The sequence below is a fragment of the Antennarius striatus genome, chromosome 8 (assembly GCF_040054535.1).
Source record: "Antennarius striatus isolate MH-2024 chromosome 8, ASM4005453v1, whole genome shotgun sequence".
Lineage (NCBI taxonomy): Eukaryota > Metazoa > Chordata > Actinopteri > Lophiiformes > Antennariidae > Antennarius > Antennarius striatus.
In genome coordinates, this window is record NC_090783.1 from 22,607,986 (window position 1) to 22,628,174 (window position 20,189).

Here is a 20,189-nt window from a genome sequence, read left to right on the forward strand (position 1 = left end):
AATGAACTCACATCCATGTGACTTTACGTAAAACTGCCTATGTGACCAGTGATTAATCCTTAAACACGTGAAGCTTTGACATAGTATTTTGCTTCATTTATGACACGTGTGAATAGGATCACTGAGAGTTACTGTCATGCAGGATGACAAATGTCAAAAACATGATCAAGTCGCTTTAGGGTGCAGAGATGTTCAAATTCTGTTTAGACTGAATCCTCCTTATCTGTTATATATGTATGGGGGCTATTTGTGGTGCATCCGTTTCAAGGTAATTAGAATAAAGAATTAGACATATAATTACTGCAGGACAAAAGTCTGTACGCTGACAGAACCCAGCGTACGTAACTGTCTCTCTATACCCACAGTGTTCATTCCTGCCCAAGTTCTCCATCCACATAGAAACAAAATACGAAGACAACAAAGGTTGTAATGACAATGTGAGTATATCAGTGCTTAGTGTACTTTCTGTACAGCAATATGTGTGTGTGTGTGTGTGTGTGTGTGTGTGTGTGTGTGTGTGTGTGTGTGTGTGTGTGTGTGTGTGTGTGTGTGTGTGTGTGTGTGTGTGTGTGTGTGTGATGGTCAGTTGCTCAGTTTGATGCATACAAAATACATAGAGGTGATCATGCATTATATACACAAGAAAATACAAAATAAACCAGTACAGATATACATATAAACATTTGCAACAAGGAAATGTTTCTGAATATTATTTTAGTTTGTATTTGATTACATTTAAACAGCAGCTGCTGTAGAAGTTGTGGTTGATGTGGTTGAACTGTTTTGACAAATACTGTCCGTCATCAATACAAGGTATCAGGGATGTAAACGGAGTTTGCTTCCCTTAATCCTCCCCTCTTCCTGTACTCTGTCAGCTTAGAGAACAGTTCCACTGAGTGTGGCAGTTTGATCTGGAATATTATGATGGAGAAAAGTCACTGTGAAAATGTGGCTATATCAGTTTCCATTTAATGTCCCATTGTTTTTCCAGTTCTCTGTTGTCTTTCACTCTCCTGCAACCTGAAAGTAACCCGAAAGTAACACATTAAGGTGTAGCCGTTTTGTTCTATGGTGGGCTAGTATGGCCTCTGTCCTGGATCATTCAGTGGTCCAAAGGTACCAAGGGTATGATAGCCTCAAACATCCATCACTTTTAATCCAAACCCTGTTTCTGATGAATGTACACCATGCACGTGTTGTGTTTTTTTGATCGGTCTTCTTTTAGCATTTTTTCCAATTTGTCAGAAAAATAAAATTAATTAAATACATTTTTGGCACAGGGGCACAGTGGGTAGTACTGTCGCCACACAATAAGGTGGGTTCGGGTTCGAGTCCCGTTCTGTGCTGAGTTTGCATGTTCTCCCCGTGTATGCGTGGGTGTAAAAAGGTAATACAGATATAAGGTGGTTTAATATCAGTATGGGAAGGGTCATAAACGTTTAAATTACCGTAAATAATAATGATAAATAGTTTGTTGCTCTATTGCAGAATTTGTTAACTGCATGGGGTTCATGGAACGCATTAACCGCGAGGAAGGAGGGCGAGCTGTAGTAATGCAAAGTAAAATGCAGTTTCCCACAAGAGGGCTGTAGTTGAAACAATACGTCTGTGACAGCTACGTGAGTGAAAAGCCCAGATAATTTGGCACCTCACAGACCTTTCTTTGCAATCCTGTCATATTGTAATGCCAACTATAAAATATCTCAATGCTTCTTGAGATCCTGCCAAAAACTTCTCCCCTTGTTGGACAGCTAATTTAATTTGCTGGCCCACTCACTTTCCTTCTCTCTATGTTTCAGTCAGCTTTCCAGTTTATAGGAGCATTAGTCATCAAATAAAACGTTGTTACCAACGTGGATAATTGAAAATGGGTGGTAGCAAAGCAACAGAAAAGTACTGTTGCTGCAAAGCGGGATTGTTTTTACCATCTTCATATTTTACATGTCAAACATTTACAGTGGTCTAGAAAATGTATTAAGTGGAAATGTTTCTCAGTCTCATCCCAGTGTCTTCATGATGTCCCAGCATATATTCACTCATAAAGACAAATAAGAGGCAGCCATGACGTGTTTGTCAGTGAAGTTTCAGATACACAGTTTGATTTAAGTAGAAAATAGGACAAACTTGTTTGTTGAAGTGAGCAGGCATGGCCTGCAGCCAGTGTACTTTAATGGTCACAATGCTGTGGAATAAATATCTGCGTGTGTTTAGATGCCAGGAATCTTAAGGTGTCTGTCAACTCTGTCTGCACTCAACGCATAAACCATTAAAATGATTTAGTGATTTAGATGCACCACTGTGTAACATCTATAGGGCACACAGTCTGCATTTTTACAGCTACATAATGAGAATGAGACGTGTTTTTGATTCAGAGATTGGATTGAAATGATTTAAATCCAGCAGAGTGGCATCGTTTCCAATAACGTTCTCGCTGAATGTCATGTGGATTCAAATTACACAACCGCACAATCTCAATCCTTGTGTTCAGCAAGAACAGCTGGAAAAAGGAATGGCTCTCTGGCTGGAAATGATTCTGAGGTGGAGGAAGGAAGGAACTGTGCAAACTATGAGGGAGGAAAACCGTGGATGTGTGGACGGGAAATGAGGGGGTGCATGAGTGGACCTCTCGTGCGCTGTGTGAGAAGAGGATACAGTAATGGTACATGACATCCAGAATTCCACAGCACTACCCGATGTCAGACACACACACACACACACACGTACGACCACACACACGCACGCACACACACACACACACACACACACACACACACACACACACACACACACACACACACACACACACACACACTAAGCTTTAACATTTGTCCTGAGGCTCATGTTGCCCTTGTAGTATCTCTGAGGAACCCTGACCCACACAGGAGACACAAAGAAAACAACAACACTCTTTTGTTCTGTCTTTCATTCGTTCCTTTTTTCTTTCTTTTTTGCTTCCATTTTTCTTTCAAATTGATAAATAAAAACTAAACTTTCTTCTTAAACAACAAACTATGTGTTTTAGTTTGCTTCCATGTTTCATGTAAAGAAACATTTTATTCTAATAATTGAGCATATTCAACATCCTGGTATTTAAGACTTTAATACACGCACACTGTCATCACCTTACTTACCTTACTTATCTTTTTTTTTGTGCACTAGTTCATTTGTACCTGCAGAAAATTCACTATGTTCAATTATCTGAAAAGCAGCCGACAAAGGATGAAAAGTGTCACTGGTATGGAGTTTTGGACACTCTGTTTGGAGTCCATTATTGAGGTGTTTTAAGTCCTCCCAATGGATCTCTTTTGTGTATATTATCGATTTTACAAGGATAATTACATTTTTTGTAACAGCTTTGGATTGTGATCGCTGCACACTGTCTGTTCTTTGTATTCACTTTGGAAAACTGACAGAAATTGAAATGTTAGAATTCATATTGGAATAAAAGAATTAATTGTTTAGTATCTTAATCTTCTTACTTTGACCAAGAAGGTAATGTTTGTCCTGTTGGTGTTTTGTTTGTCTTGCTGTTAGCAGGGTTAATCAAAAAGTTAAGAACAGATTTAGAACACATTGTCAAGGAAAAATTGTTTATTTTCATGCAGTGATCCAGAATATTGCATTGAATTAGGGTGCTCCTGAATATACTTTTTGAATATATACTTTTTTAAATGAGTAAGAACAGAGCTTTGAATAGTGTAACGTTAAATATAGGAGTGTTTCCAAGAGACGCCGAATACTAATAATACTTCTTTGTTTACTTATTGACATTGAGGAATACAGTTGCAGTCATTTTCAGTTTCTGTCTACAGATCTCTTTGTGGAAACTGTTTTTACTTCACTAAACTGAAGGATTCAACATTTACTTTTTCTCCCTCTCCCCCATTTTCTGCACCCATCTTTCTTTTTGTTCTTCCTTAAACCTCCCCATTTTCTTGTTCATTCCTCTTCACATCTCCACTTCTTTATTTTCACAATTTTTATTGTTACTGCTTGGCTGTTTTCATGCATGGTGACATATCCTCCTTATTATTCCGGTGGTTGTCGTACATAATGTGGACAGTCCTGTCAGAGGGGAGGTGGAGAAATGAAGGGAAAGAAGTGAAAGGAAATGAAGGAAAATGTACTTGTAATTAGTGCATATTATATATTTTTATAACATTTTTATAACATTTACTCTGATTATATTATATTATTATAATATGAATCAATATAACAATATGTGACAAAAAAAGACATACATTCCATTAAGATCCAACCCACAAGCGACATTTCAGATTTGGTGAGCCAGAGTATTAAAATTTATAGGCTTTACAGAAAAGCTACTATTGGGAGATAAATAATCACATTAATACTAATAATAACTAACAGCAAATAACCTAAGATCTAATTGTAGCTAAAATATGCCCATTTTATATGAGTCTTCTAAAAATGGTCCTTAGCTTCAACCTGAAAAAAACTGCCATTAGTATGATTTTTTTAATCAAAGATCATCCAATAATGACAAAAATGTGATGCCTAATTCTGGCGGTATGTTGTCAACATTAAAGAGGGTCAAACTATTGCGCGGCAGTTAGTTTGATATCACTGGGAAAGAGCTTCTTTTGGAGGTTTCTGCGTCTTGCGTACTATTTTTTTACAATTTATTTTTATTCAGTACAAACACCCACACATTTACGCACACACCTTTTCCTCTTGCAGCTATGGCTGAGAGCACTGTGTTCAAGGATGCTTGTGTATGATACTGCATCAAAATTCCATCAGTACATAAATGTAATGCATATCTGTGATTGGATTGATTGGTAAAAAAAAATGCTTAAAACAGAAGGTTGCACCCATTTGCTGAAACAATGAATTTAGTTTGCTGTTTGGCACAAAATAAAAGGTGTGTGCATGGAGCACCCTCTAATGGTCATGTGAGTGAGTACAGTATGTGCTGAGTGAGTGGTGAGGAGACAAGCTACCCATAATAGCATGAATAATTCCCAACCTTTGAGTCAAACAGTAAGGTAGTCATGATTTAACACACTTCTGAGGTACATTTTTATTTTCAGACACTGCAATAAATGCTGGCGAATCAAAGTGTTCCTTTTTCAGATCTTTGATAGTGAGCTGAAGGAGCAGGAGAGGGAGGTGTGTTTCATCGACATCGCCTACGATGAGATTCCCGAGCGCTATTTTAAAGAGTCCGAGGTGAGCGTATGTAGGTGTGTGTTTGCAGATGCTCTCAGAAGTGAACACCACTGGCGGGACCGCCAAATAGAATTAAATCTGGAAATTCTGTAGTAAATATGTTTGAGATAAAACATTTCAGTATCTGTCATATTGCGGTTTTACTCTTATTGATTTAAATTATTTTGTTTGTACTGTATATCAGAACCTTTACAAGCTTTAATAATAACACTTGATTTTTTTTTTCTGTTAGACTTGGTTTGCTTAAGGCTCCAGACAATTGCAAACGTCTCAAAATCTCACTATTATCTCTGAGTCTTAAGTGAAAGACTTAATAATTGTCTTTATTACACCATTTTTAATCACAGATTACCTCTCTTGTAATGACCCTGCACAGAGATTCTCCGAAGACCAGAGAATCTAATGCAAATTGGACTTAACACTGGCATTTAGTCATGCATCTAATTTTAGGTTCTGTCTTGTGTCTCTCCCCTAAGGTGCAGAAGCAATGAAGCCTGAAGGCTTGGTTCATTATTATAAGGTTACACGTGTGGGTTGATTTTTCTCCTTCCAGGACTTAAGGTATTTCAAGTCAGAGAAGACATCACGGGGTATTCTTCAGGAGGGATGGAGGGACACTCAGGATCCTATTATGTGCTCATACAAACTGGTCACTGTCAAATTTGAAGTGTGGGGTCTGCAGACTCGTGTGGAGCAGTTTGTACACAAGGTGAGCGTTCACAAACAGGACATACTGTAAGTTAGACCTTCAGTTTTAGTCATAGATGATCCTTCGATTTACGTTGCAGCAATGCATATTCACATCTTTCCATCTTTGCTTTCATATATTTTGATCCTTTCCAAAAAGTAATTTAGTTTAGATCATTCTTATTAAAATGTAAGAGTGACCTAAAATGAATAAAACACCTGGTTGTAGTAAGTTAGTAGATTGATATTAGTGAAATGGGAAAATTAGTGACTATTTTATTATTATTATGATCATATTATGTTTTGTTTTATAGGTGATTCGGGATGTTCTGTTGTTGGGACACAGACAGGCATTTGCTTGGGTGGATGAATGGATTGGTAGGTCTACCATCCCCTTTTTTTCCTGTCTGCCAATCAACTTACAGTCATGGATATATTTCAAATATTAACTGTATTATAATGAATGCAATACCTTCACAATAGCATTGAATTTTGTTTGTAATTTGGAATGTCAGTAAATAGTTATGTGATTATATAATTACTTATTTACATTCAATATGTGAGATATCTTCCGACCTGCATCTGACCCTGTTTCCCTGTCCAAGTCCAACACTGTGTTTGTTTAAAATGAACCCTGAATAACAGAAAGAAATTGCAGCCTTTGATGTTGGAGAAATACATGATCATGTTGAATAGTAGTTATATAATTTTAATATTTTTCAGATTAATGCTATAAAAAGCTTAGCGAGAAAATACATATTAGAGCTTTTCAAACAGTAATAGATAAAAGCCTGCAGTCTGGTGACAATTACCTGAACAAATAAGTGGACATCTTCTGAATGATTACTAAAACATGAAAGCTACGTGTGTTTCTCTGAGTCCAACCCGTCCCTTTGACGTCCATAAGTGTCTGCAACAAATCCATCATCTTTGCCATGAAAATGCATTCTAACCCTATCCTGTCTATAATTACTAACCTTGGAATCACAGCTTGTATGCTTGAAGTTCTACCTAAATCTTTTCTTGGAATGTTACACTATACCTGGTGCTTCTGATGATCCAACCTCATGATTTTGTGGGGGTTGTTCAGACTTTTCCTTGATCTTGGACCATCTTTAACCCCATACATTCTTTTCCTGCCTTCTTCTTGGTGTGGCTTGTATTTTTTTTTAAAACTTTCCACTCAAAATCTTGGATTATGAGAAGCTAGCACTTTGACCTTGAAAGCTTTCACTTCATCATCTTTTAAAAACACTACTCAACCCGTAGAATGCACCTTTGCTCTCTAACCTTCACCCCCCCTGACTCATCCTTCACCTGGAGTGCCTTTACAGAAGAGTTATCAACATCTTGACCCTGGTTCCACTACCCCATCCCCTGATCCCCTTCTTCCAGATATGACTGTGGATGATGTCCGGGATTACGAGAGGCAAATGCATGAGAAAACCAACATTAAAGTCGTAAATTGCCATGAACAGCAAGACCATTCCACAACAAACCCATCTTCACTGGATGACATAGAGATCCATGCCAAAGCAAGCGTATGTGCCTTTTCATTGTTTTGTTTTTTTACTTCATTTGCCCACTGTCTCATTACAACTGTTGGTGTTTTGGGTTGCTTATAATCGTCCTCATACATCAACTCAGTCTACCCGACATTATGTCAAAGGATGCATTTTTGAACTGCTGAAAGAGTAAAGAAGGAATTTAACAAATTAATCAAAACAAAGGTTGAAAAAGGATAAAGGAAACTTAAGGCAACACATGAACCCTATAAAGGTCTTTGGTTTTCCCAATTAATGATCTTCAACTGAATGAATAATGAAAGTGTAAAGGATGAGGTAAAAATGTATTGATATTAATACCCTGTATAATACATATTGTGTTAAAAAATTCTGTGTCAAATGACCTCATGCCCATCCCAGTTTTCCTGAGTCACCTGACATTTCATTTCCTGATCAGTCAGAAAGTGATGAATGATGTAGCACCATCCATGTATGTGGCTAGTACCCACAATTCACTTTGTATTACATTTCAACATTTAAGAGTCTATCTTGGGTAAAAAACATACCACTGTATGAATATGATGATGTAAGTTGACTGCTTGTTAGTACAACTTCAACCCATTCTCCCTGAAACTGGTCTCAGAGTGTAAAAAAAGTTCTTGTTTTTTCTATCAGACATGACAATGGATGAAGTGAGAGAGTTTGAGCGTGCCATCCAGGAGGCCACCAACCAGAAGATAGGGATATTTCCACCAACAATCTCCATCAATGAAACCCCCCTGTCCTCCTGCGCCCTCACTGGCCCTGCCAGCGCCCCCTCCACTCCAATGTGCACCGATGCACCCGAGTCTCTCTCTGTCCCGAAGGACCGACCTCGAAAGAAGTCTGCTCCGGAAACCCTGACCTTACCTGACCCCGTCCAGAGTGGCGTCCCACAGGCGTCTAACCTGAGCTCAGTACCCGTTTCAAACCACCTCCAATCACCCACACCGCCTTCCTCCACCTCTGGGCTTGCTGAGCTCGCCGCAATTGATGAACAGTAGAGGGACCTTGAGTTGCCTTGCTGTGCTTATTCCTCCAACCCCATTGTCTTAGTAGCCCAACAAGACTAGTCTAACCTCCAAACCCCGGTGCCCGGATGCTCAACTTATTTAGCCATTTCTCCTGATTTGCCGTAATTAAAGATGTAGACCAATCATTATAGGAGTATTGTCAGTGTGACTTATTCTATCCAGGCAGCTGTAGGTCAGCCTCCCTGATATGATTGAGGTCTTCCTGTGTTTCTAGCCAGCCACATGTCACATCGACTCCACAACAATATTTGTGATGTCTAATTGAAACAAAGAGCATCCAGTTTTCATATTTTATGAATAAATTACAACATTCTTTGTTTTTTTTTCCATCCTAATTTTTCCTTCAACACTTGAAAGCATTTAAGCTATTTAACTGCAAAATAGTTGCCTTAACATCACCCAGCCAGTGGTGTTTAGGGGGGTTTAACAATGCGTGCTAAACAATAGGTGCCATTTTTCCATGTGAGAAGTAGCTCTAAGGATTAAAATAGAACTAAACGGAGTAGCACACAAGACTTAAATGCCAGATAGACATCTACCGAACAACTTAATGGAACATCTTGAAACTGTTTTCATTAGCCACGAATCAGATTGAACCCAACCCTTCCAACCCAAATCCAATTAGACAAACCAATGCAAGATCAGTACAATCATGGAAACGTTTACACCTCAGGTCTCCCCAACTCTAACTGGCTCAAGCAAAGGCAGGGATGTTGCCGGTCCTTTCTCTTCCTTCTGATTGGCAAACATTTCATATGTTCATAGATATTATAGTACCCTAATACCTGCTCTGTGTAGTATACAAATCAACTTATCCCTTGGAATGTTTACACATCAAAAACCTTGAAGGATGTGCATATTAACAAATATATAGGTGAAGCATTTGCAGTTTAAGCATGATGGTTGAATATTTCTAACAAAATGTTACTGTGTAATCTATCTTATTCAAGTTAACATAGAAGTCAGTTTTTAAAAAAAGCCTGAAATTAATGCTGGATATTTCATATGACATAATTGTGATCCAGATGTATCAAATCAAAAAGTAAACTTTAATGCTATTTGTAGGAACAAGGCCATTTTGGGAAATTTTAAGCACTGACTAATCCTTCCACAGGGGGAATTGCTGAAAACTTGAAACTTGATTTGAAAGGGGCACGTGCATCAAGCTGACTTGAGCATGTGCTTTATTGGCTGTATAACACTTGCAAAAAATTCTGACTCTTTGGCTCATCCTGAGGGGAACTGAAAAGGGAACATCCTTTTCGGTGAACAGCTGTCTCTGCTGTGCTTGTTCCCCAAATTACCCCATAAAGTCATAAAGGATTAACAAATACATTAGTTATCGTACCAATGAAAGTCCTTTTTTTGTATGAAGTAATTACTTAAAGAGGGTTTTATATGCTGCATGGAATGTACACAACATATATACATGTGTGAAATTACATATTTATATATGCTGTTAATGAATGGATTGTTATTTTGTGCATTTGGTGGCGCAATTGTGTTGGAAAATAGTGAATGCCAACTTTGGGGGCTCAATACTAACTTAGTGTAATGGAAAACAGATCTTGAGAGAAATTTAAGCATGTCCATAGATATAAGCCCACAAACTTTTTCAACTCAGTGCCTCTGCATGCCTCTAACCATTCTCTTCTATTTTGTCTATGGAAACATTGAGAATTTGCAGCCCGTTTTCTATTTGAAATGTTGCTTTGAACTACATATAAAAATTGGTTAAAGCCTCATAATACAGTAGCTGAACTCCATCACAATCCAATTGAATGACCATTACTACATTTTTGGAACTTGGTGCATATTAGTTCCCCGAATTATACAAATTACATCTAACTTCACTCTGCAGATCCCTTTTAGACTTCACAGTATTTGGCACCATATCTGACAATGAAAAACGCTTATTAATTATGTTTTTGGTTTGTTGGACCAAAGTCCAGCATAGTGACTTCAAGAAGAGCAGGTGGAGGAGAGTCCTCAGTGGTCTTGCCATAAAATGTTAATATTTTGTACAGTTTCTCACTCGCTTTTGTTAAGACAACAATAGTAGCTTTTTATGTATCTGTAACTGTAGCTTTTGTCTTTGCATTTTTGAGACTACAAATGTCATTATTGACTCTCTGTGTTGATCTATCATGTATAGATTATACAAATTTAAAACTCTGGTATTAAACATCTCTCTTGTCAGGAACACAGAGATCCAGGGAAGCACCTAATCGACTATGGGCTGTTAAAATCATGCAAATGTTTAATTGTGTAACATTATGCTCTGCTCTGTTTAAAAGAGTAACATGTTAGGTATTGTTAATACTGTTGTTAATGAATAATATACATAATTTCGTACATGGAATTTGTTGCATTACTGATGTGACATGAATGTGCTCAAAGGCTTCAGTGGACGGAAGATATTCTCAAGTGTTTGATAAGGATGACACTTTTACGGACATGAATTACAGATTTCTTAAATCTAGGGTCAGTATTTGTTTGTGTCTATGAAGTCACTGTCATCTGTTGAGAAAACAGAGTTCAGCTAAGTTAATTTTTTTTTTTATTGATTATTTAGATTTCTCCTTATAGTGATGCACTTTTGACACTCCGGTTGCTTTTGTTGACAATGAAGGATATCATTATTTGTATTACTTGTAAGTAGTAAGAAACATGCTTTTTGTTTTTTTTTGTTGTTTTTTTTAGTGAGGTGGCTGCTTTAACATTTTCTTTTGGTGTTTTGACTAGAGAGGTTAGCATTTTGTTATTTCCTTTTTGATAGTAAATCTGCTGTACTTTGATTTTTGTGGTAGTTGTAAAATTCAAATTAGTCTATTATTATTTTGTTGGATTAATGGACCAAGAATTTCCCCTTTTAATGATGCAATTTGCATTCAGCCAGACTGTTGTACTGTTGTGCTGTCTGTTGATAACTGAGACCTGTGTCACCAACCAGGATTACTGAATTGTTATGTGGGACCGCTTCAAATAAGACCAGGAACACATGTTTGTAGTTCACTCTTTTGCAGATCAGGTATAACTGTTGGTTATTCTGCATTCCACATTAATTCTGCTGTGTGAAACAGGCCCCAGAAGTGTCAATGGTGTTCAGCTGCTGGAAGTCGCTCTTAGTTCTTCCATGTCATCTATTATAGTATTGTTTGTTATATTTTTATTAGCATTTGAGGTTCAGTTGATTATTTGTTGTAATTATTATCTTTTTTCGAAATAGACAAATAAACTTTATTAGCTATTGCATCAATCTTCTATTCATTTTGATCACCATACAGTACATGATGCTATTTATACTTTGTTCATGAAAGTCATTATCTACAACTTGCAAGTCAACAATATCACACTATTGTATGGACCCTGGTGATTACTTATCTTTGCCCTCTTTTCTGCCTTTTAACATGGAAAACATTTGGTACCAATTAACACCTGAAACACTATACAAGAAAACACAGACGTTGACCTGACATCCATAATTGTGTAACAAATTAGTGTCTGACATTACTTTTATTCCATTATTGAGGCGCAGTCAATTTAAATCTTTCCATGGAAAGCAACAAAAATGATAGAAAAATCTAAATATTAATAAGGTACAAATATTGGTCATTCAATATGTTTTTAAAAAAATGTAGACTGTTTTTAATTTGTCACAATTGAAATTTAGTTTTTGAGTCACCATAACAGATGTGATGGCCTCATGTCTTTACTATAGAAATATATAGTAACATATTTTAATGAAACCATCCTAATTTGAGGTTTAACACAAGCTAATAGCAAACACCTAAATTTATGTGAAGGTATTCACATTAAGTGCACTCACACTCATAGACCGATGGAACAACCAGCTTCTTATAGGAAGTGGTGAATTATTCACTGATTCATTTTCTAGATGTATGGAGGTCTTGAACCAGACAGAGCATGATGACTTTGTGTAGAACATCACATGTTCTTATATGTAGACCTTCCTCACTTATAACAAGACATGGAGTGACAACGTGTTTTCAAAGATTTTAATGAAACTAGGCAGGGCAGATTGGGAAAAATACAATAACTACATGGAAATAAAAATTAAACACTGAATGCCCAAATGTGCAATATATGAATGAAAAGTTTAGTAAGTGCTAATATCAGGCATGGAGGCCTAGATTCACATTTAATTTATTACCTGTCACTATACTTCAGCATTTTAAATCAAATATCGCCGTGAGAGTTTCACGTATTACTCAGAATGTTTGAGTTTAACTTAGCAGTCATTTGAAAACCGCCCAAAGAAATAAATCACTTATTGCAATATGAAGGATTTTGCATGTGGACAACTGATTTATGTGCTAGAATATGACTAATTGCCATTCTTTAGTGTTACTTCCAAAGGAGGGAAATGGAGATGCTGAACCAGAAAAAGTGTGACATGCTGCAAGTGTTGCCTCCATTGGATGTTGTGCTGACAATAGCAGTAGTCACAGGAACAGGTGTGGTAGGTGTGGTAGACTGTCTAGCTTGACCCACACACACTCTCACATTCCCAACGCCATCCACAACAATCAACTCTACAGTCGGTGAACAACAGGATGCACTATAGGTGGCTACTGTGACATTCTCCCCCCCTGATCCAGCCACGGTGCTGGTATTTAGGGTACCATTCCCTTGGCGGATGCTGACACTCTCAATGCCAGTTCCATTGATGCCATCAGTAAGATTAGTGGTGAAATTCCACTCAGAAGAAGAACAGAATAACAAAGAAGATGGACAAATAGTTGATGGGGTAACTTCCTGGCATTCAGGGCGAGTAACATCTGTTACCTGGACACGGAAACAAAATGGGAGGAAATTAGACCAGAATGAACCATAATGAAAACAAACAAGGACGCCACTTTTATTTTAACACAAGTGATTGTTGTGACAATCTTTAACATGTAAAAACTATTAAGATAGAAGTAAACACAACAAATATAAATGAAAAACTAGGCAGTCAGAGACAGCAACATCCAGGCTACAGTTCTCTTACCTTGCTTGACACAGCAAACCTGAGGACAGTAAAGTTGATGTCACCGGTAGAAGCATTTTCTGCTGTAATGGTTAAGGTGACGACTGTTCCTGATGCAGCAGCAGCTGGTACCATCAACGTCACAGTACCATTGGCTGTACCTTCACTATCTGCTGCTATGGTGACGGAACTGGGTGAAGTTGAATCAAAGTTGCGGTCATTGTTGACCCGCACTGTCAAAATCCCATTTGATGAATTGCTAACAACACCATTGGTGGTTATGGTGATGGTGAAAGGAATGGAGACATTTGAGCCTGGTTCAACATTAGTTGTAGTGACTTGGGCCTGAAAAAAAATCAAAAGAGAAAAATGGGTATAAATTTTGACAGATAATATAAAAAGATTAGTATGGCTTGCATATACTTGAAAATTAACTGAAAATATTTGTCATATCAATTTGAATAAGGTAGCACTATTGGTATGCATGGAAATTTTGGCCAGTTATGAAAACAAATACAGTTTATTATTTTGTAATAAACAATGAAGTGAACTGAATCGGTGAATCGGCTCACGAGCACAGAGATGCTTGAGGTTTTGATCCCTGTGGAGGCCTGTCTCTGGAAGGTGTTAGGCACGGTCCTGGATGTGGAGCTGCTGTCCTCTCCTCTCAGGCGAACCGTGTAGTCGCCTGCGGGGACATCACTGAATGTCACCAGGAAGTTGCCACTACCCATTGGCTGTGGAGAACAAAGACATAATTGTCACAAGATGGAAATCAATTAGATATTCACAAAACCAAAAAACATTGGTGTCATTGCTTTATGTTTAACCCACAGGTTGACAGCTTGATAACTACTGGAATATTCCTGTCTTGTAATGAAAACGTGAATGTCCAAAACATTTCTCTTTTTTAACCTGAGGTGCAACAGGCAAGCCAAACTTACTTATTTTAAATAAACGTTCAACCATTACTGCATCTCAGTAACCAATCTATAATTTGCATATTGTAGAATGGACATTATAGAACTTCACATGCCTGCAGTGATCCATTGACCACTGTAGACTCTGAGCTGTCAAACAGAGTGACCTCTGTGAGCTTCACTGTGTCACTTCCTGTCACAGTTACCAAGAGGCTCATGTTACCACCTGAAATGACATACAGGAAGTAGATGAGAATCAATGTGACACATCCTTTGATGTGAACATTATACAAACAACTAAAACACAGTAATAGAATTTGCCAGGGTGAAAGAAGGCGTAATGTTCTAACTTAATCTTCAGTTCTTCAAGATAGCAAATATAAGCACTGTCAATTCATCATAGGATAACAGAAATATAACATCCAGGATCAGTTTGCCATAGCAATTGAAAATAACTACAGATTTTCTCATTTCTTGTTTCTATTTTTTTAATATTGGTTCATCTTCCGTCTTTTCATATTATTTCATTTCATTATTCTATGATGATTTTATTTGATATTGTTACTGACAGTTTACCTGTTGAAGGCATTAAATAACAACAATTATAACTGATAGTGTCCGTGGTCTGACCTGAAAGGGGACGTCCCTCCTTCAGACTGAAGTCCCCGTGGGCTCCTTCATGACGTTCCACAAGGTTAAAAATGAGGTTTACTGAACTTTGACCTGATGTGCGCATGCACACACACACACACACACACACACACACACACACACACACACACACACACACACACACACACACACACACACACACACACACACACACACACACACACACACACTACAGGGTTACATTGACAGTGGCAAATAATTGTAAAGACAACAATAAAATCCTTTTATTTTGGTCCTGATTTTTAATATTTCCTACCTGTGACTTTAACAGAATATGGACTTGTAGAATCAACACTGATTTTCCACAATCCTGTTTGATTGATAGTGTTGAGGCTTAAACGTCGTAGGTTTCCTACTGCGGTGATGGATGCCAGAGGACCACTGGTCTCAGTGTGTACCTGAGATACACCTGGAGATGGAGGAGGGAATGAGATGCTGATGCAATAATCAAAACTGCTCTTAATTTTGATGCCAATTGCTATAAGACCACCTGTGGAGCTGGTGATGTTAAAGGTGAGAAGCGGAGCTCCTGTGATGTAGGCCGTCATGTTTCTTAAAGTATCATCCACAGTAAAGGTAAATTCCTCAGGCCCACCAATATTCTTTACTACTTGAAAAACAGTCACCTCAAAGGAAAAGAGGTACAACCACAATGCACATATTTATATTAAATTAATTTAATTAATTTATATATCTTTGTGTTTAATGCCTTACCACTGCACTGGCTAATGAATCCTCTATTACACTTGTTGCTTGAGAGAGGTCTAACTTGGTAACCTCTATTGACTGTCCTCCAGAGATTTGGGCTAGGTCACGGTACAACTGAGTGTCCAGTTGGTTAATTACGCGTGGCATCACACCCTGAGCGCTTCTGCGGCGCCGTCGACTAGCTGTGACGTCTGTCAGCATGAATGTCACCTGTAGATACGATGGATTAATAGTTATGAATATCTTATCATATACACATGATGCATGTTCATCATTGTTTATGAGCTTGAGGGGTTGAAATGTGAAACAATGTTGAATGGTTGACTCTTACCACAGACTTTGTGCTCTCTATAAGAGCAATGATGGTGCTTTTCAGATGAGCGTCTTTAGCTGGGGCATCGGTGAAAACAAACACCTCAGAATAGGATGGAGCAGCAGTCAGAGCCAGCTGTCAATTGGATGCAAGTTTGAAAAAAAAAAAGTGTTACTCATCAAAAATTGTCTGGAAATAAAACGTGAGTTGGTTCACTTTGAATATTGAGTGAAATCATCTCATGACTTGATGATGAAAGCCTTTTCCTACATAAAAATATCCTAAACAAAATTGCGGAGAACACAAATACCTGCAGGCCAGACAAGGACATCTCTGGATTATCTCCGCCTCCACGTGCAGTCAGCTCGTCTATATTGCCTTTGAAAATGTCTGCATCAGTCGTCATAATCACAGGTCCAAAATCTGGATATTTAATAGATATTATGCACACGCAGTTTTACAATATATGCCGATTTTATTTGTGAACTATTTCCACTCTGATAGTACAGACTCATCTGTACCTGGATCATTGAAAGGTACAAGTATATACGCAGAGGGCTCTTGCTCAGTTCCTCTCTTTTTTTCAATGATTTCAAAGGAAACCCTCTTAGCCTCTGCTATGTCATCAGCCATACTTCCTGTGGTGTCAATGACAAAACACAGCACAGAGGATTGGGAGAGGCCCATCAATCTGCAGAGACACAAGAGATGTGTAACATAATCATCCGATCCTGCTGACCATGGGTAATTTACCTTGTGCAGCAACTGAAGGCACTCAAATACTTAGAAACAACGGCTCAGGTCAAGGTAGCCCTTACCTCAGGAAGTTCTTTTCCCCAACAGCCAGTCTGATGTCCTCCAATAGCTCCACAGTGGCATCCATGGCCAAATCTGCTGCTTTATGGTGAAGTGAGCCATGACTGGAACCAATGGTATCCTTATTGATGCCCCCTGTGGGTTCTTGTTTGCTTGTCTTGTCAAATGATCCACCATGGCTGCATTTACCTTTGAACACCGGTAGAAAATATTTGCTATGTCACCAACATATTCACAGAATAGCAGCAGGCAAAGCTAACAAACATACAGATTGAGATTTACTGACGTTACCTGTGGGTTTTGATGAGGTCAAGATGTTGAAGTAGCCTGACGTGAGGAGTCCTTGCTGTAGCAGCTCAGGCAGAATGTTGTCAGTACAATTATTTCCTTCACAGTTTCTACAGGTTGGGGTGCTTTGGTCTATACACGCAAACACACACAAACACAAACACACACATACACACACACATTTGTATGTGTGTATATATATATATATATATGTAAGCAAATATATATATATACTGTATATATACATACTGTACACATGCACACATGTGTGCTCATAATAAAGTGGAGGCTGCAAATCTACATAAATAACTGCACTGTGTAAATACTAATAAGCCTGTACACTATGAGTATTCGGTCAAACATACCAAAAGTACTGAGTAACAATGGAAGAGGTACATGTGTATTATTATAAACTGTACAGTTTCATGCGTCACAAGCATTTTAGCAAAGGTTAACTGACAGGTGACTGATATCATTGGGGAAAGAAAAACTCAAAGTGTGGTCTGTGTATTTTTTCAGCCAAGCGTATGCATGACTCAGAGATTTGTGGGCAGAGATGGAATATTACCTGCCAGGTTCTCCAGTGGTTGGTCTGGTCTGATCAGACTACTGTAAGGACTGTTCTTCCCCAACTCTACCCAGTTGCTGTGGCTGTAGAAGTCCTTAATACGCCGAATATCCAACATTATTAATCAAAACACCATTGCTTGTTGTTCTAATCATAGTTGTGTTCTACACAATGAAACTACACACACACTATAATTATCACCTGTAGGGTGTGAAAGATTTCTCCAAGAGCTGACCTCCCTGCGACAAAGTTCTCCAACCTCACATTGTCCTTCACAGCAGACACACCTCAAAAGTGGAATAGAGGCCGGGGAGAGTTAAATGTAAGCTGAAAAGATTGAAATCACCTTGTCCTCTTTAATACAGTTAGAACAATACAGAATTCAGAGACAGCAAGATGAGTACTTGAAATTTCCACCCAAACTTTCTATTTCTACATCTATATATGCAGAATATAATGCTGTATATACCTCTCGTGATGACATCCCGTCCTCCTTGGAAGGTCTCATCATCAAAATGGTGTACCTCACTCAGTGCAGAAACAACATCCACTAATGCATTGCTGAAGTACATGGTTGCAATGGAGGTTCTGAAAACAATGGTTGAGAGGGCAGAAGAGGAGGACGATCTAGAGCAGGCTGTTTGCACTTCTTCCGCTGACAGGTTGTCATCAATCTGGATGCAAAGAATTGGAAGATTAATGACTGCTGTGCATTGTTGAATATCTGTTCAAACTAAAAACACTGTATTGCACGTTTCTGCTCCATTGTCTCCTGTAGATACAGATGCATGAATCAACTGGCTCAGTGTTTCTGAGGAATATGGAAACCAGGGCTAAGAATGCATTCACAGAGTGCGTACGTGCACCAGTGTAGAAAACTGTGAAACCTGAACAATTGAATAGTTTTCATACCAGATCAAAACAATGTGCTTATCAGCACACTTCTGAAGAAAGAGATGAGTGAGGTTGTGCGTGCACAATGTGCACATTGCTTTTTTGCATCACCATGACAAGATCAACACACCTACACAAAAAAAACCCCCACACACATTCACATACCGTCTTCCTTGGAAGGAGGACGGTATGTGTCACAGTTTCCAACTTACAGTCAAACTGAAGTCACGTCCCTCAGAGGCAGCAATGTCTCGGCAGACCTCTGCTGTCTTTCTGAGGACTGCCCTTTCTGTGATGTGTCGGTGGGTGACCGTATCCCCTTTAGATGAGAAGATTGGTTGGAAGCTGTAAATCAATCCAGGCAGAAGAAGGACCACCACCATTAGGAACATGACTGTTGGGCTGGCAGGCATTTTGGAGGATTAATAATTTGCGAGAACAAAAACAACTCGTTTGATATATTTTGTAGACTGTCTTCTTTTTGCTTCTTTTTAATTAATTTTTCACCAAATTTATATTTTTCTGTTGCTGTAGGCTATGGCGAACAAAAATGTAACCAAGCAGGGGACTCCTCTTCTGCAAAACCTCCCAGACTGGTTGTGATAATTCCACTATGTGTTTCCACCATATAGTGATGAAACACAAAGAGGCAAGGGAAAACACCTGAGGAGAAAATCAACACAAAAAGCAGGGAGTGAAACTGTGGTTACAGTAAAAAAAACCCCAAAACATTCAGTCAATTGTCAGAATCTCAATTTCAATATAATTTATAAACTTCCAACAGGTCATGCTGTGCAATTTTTTTTTCAAATTATTCTTGAAATTAATATGACAGTTATTTATTTTTGCATAAGAATATCTAATTACTAGAAAAGGTTTTCATTACATTTTAAAAATTGTAAATGGTGCAATGTATTGATCACTACTGAAAACATAGAAAGAGCTAAAACATAGATTCTTCCTTACCTTTGTATACTCCTGCTCTTTCACAGGTCAGCCTTATTCAGACACATTTACTATGTCAGCATTCAGTGTCAATACACATAGTTGATAATATTGTAGTCAGCCTCTTGTGTTTCTCATGTTTCAGGGAAACTGCGTTCGTACTGAATGACTATGATTCCTCCTTCTTCCTCTCATATAGGTCATTGATTGTGAAAGCTAAAATTCCAAAGTGACACCCACCCACCTTAACTTCTTGATCAGTGTGTACTCCCAATGGACTTTCCAATTCCACTTCAAAAGAAGGCGTTTATAGGCAAATCCGTGTCACCCAAGTTCCTTAAGTCAGCAAGAGGATGTTTATTATGACAATATTTCTCACAATAATGCTTCGATGTCAGCTCTTCACTCATGTAACTGAGCCTTTACAGACCTTTGTACCAGATTTGTGTTAAATTAACACACCTTTGCTGATAAACTGTCCACAAATAGCACCTAAAACCTGCTCAACAGCATATTTTGAGTTTCATGTGTACTGTAAGTTGATTGGATTTTATTGTGTAAGTCACTGGGCAACAGCTAAATCCACAATGCAAAGGTTCCATTAGTCATACAAG

General features: G+C 38.2%; 2 protein-coding genes across 3 annotated transcripts in view; one reads left to right on the forward strand and one right to left on the reverse strand.

Moving 5' to 3' along the window:
- Positions 1–11,713, forward strand: part of LOC137600384 (cytoplasmic phosphatidylinositol transfer protein 1-like) — a 56,225-nt gene extending 44,512 nt beyond the window's left edge. Inside the window, exons 5-9 of the mRNA XM_068321989.1 lie at positions 366–437; positions 5,098–5,193; positions 5,747–5,902; positions 6,195–6,258; positions 8,061–11,713. Coding sequence (XP_068178090.1) covers positions 366–437; positions 5,098–5,193; positions 5,747–5,902; positions 6,195–6,258; positions 8,061–8,428 — 756 coding nt within the window. The 3' untranslated portion in view covers positions 8,429–11,713. The remainder of the gene's footprint in view (positions 1–365; positions 438–5,097; positions 5,194–5,746; positions 5,903–6,194; positions 6,259–8,060) is intronic.
- A 680-nt stretch (positions 11,714–12,393) lies between these two features.
- LOC137600427 (von Willebrand factor A domain-containing protein 7-like) lies at positions 12,394–19,730 on the reverse strand. 2 transcript variants are annotated; one of them, XM_068322045.1, is made up of 18 exons: positions 19,597–19,730; positions 18,843–19,293; positions 18,206–18,410; positions 17,938–18,023; positions 17,737–17,830; positions 17,172–17,300; positions 16,883–17,069; positions 16,586–16,755; positions 16,375–16,487; positions 16,083–16,199; positions 15,758–15,961; positions 15,534–15,669; positions 15,300–15,452; positions 15,002–15,094; positions 14,488–14,597; positions 14,024–14,188; positions 13,473–13,796; positions 12,395–13,267 (listed from the first exon to the last, which is right to left on the reverse strand). In XM_068322045.1, exons 2-18 carry the CDS (start codon positions 19,041–19,043, stop codon positions 12,827–12,829), a joined length of 2,928 nt encoding a protein of 975 aa, XP_068178146.1. In that variant the 5' UTR covers positions 19,044–19,293; positions 19,597–19,730; the 3' UTR covers positions 12,395–12,826. The 2 variants fall into 2 exon arrangements, with proteins under 2 accessions (XP_068178147.1, XP_068178146.1); XM_068322046.1 differs by lacking the exon at positions 17,172–17,300 and having other exon boundaries at positions 12,394–13,267.
- Between the last annotated feature and the right edge of the window lie 459 nt (positions 19,731–20,189).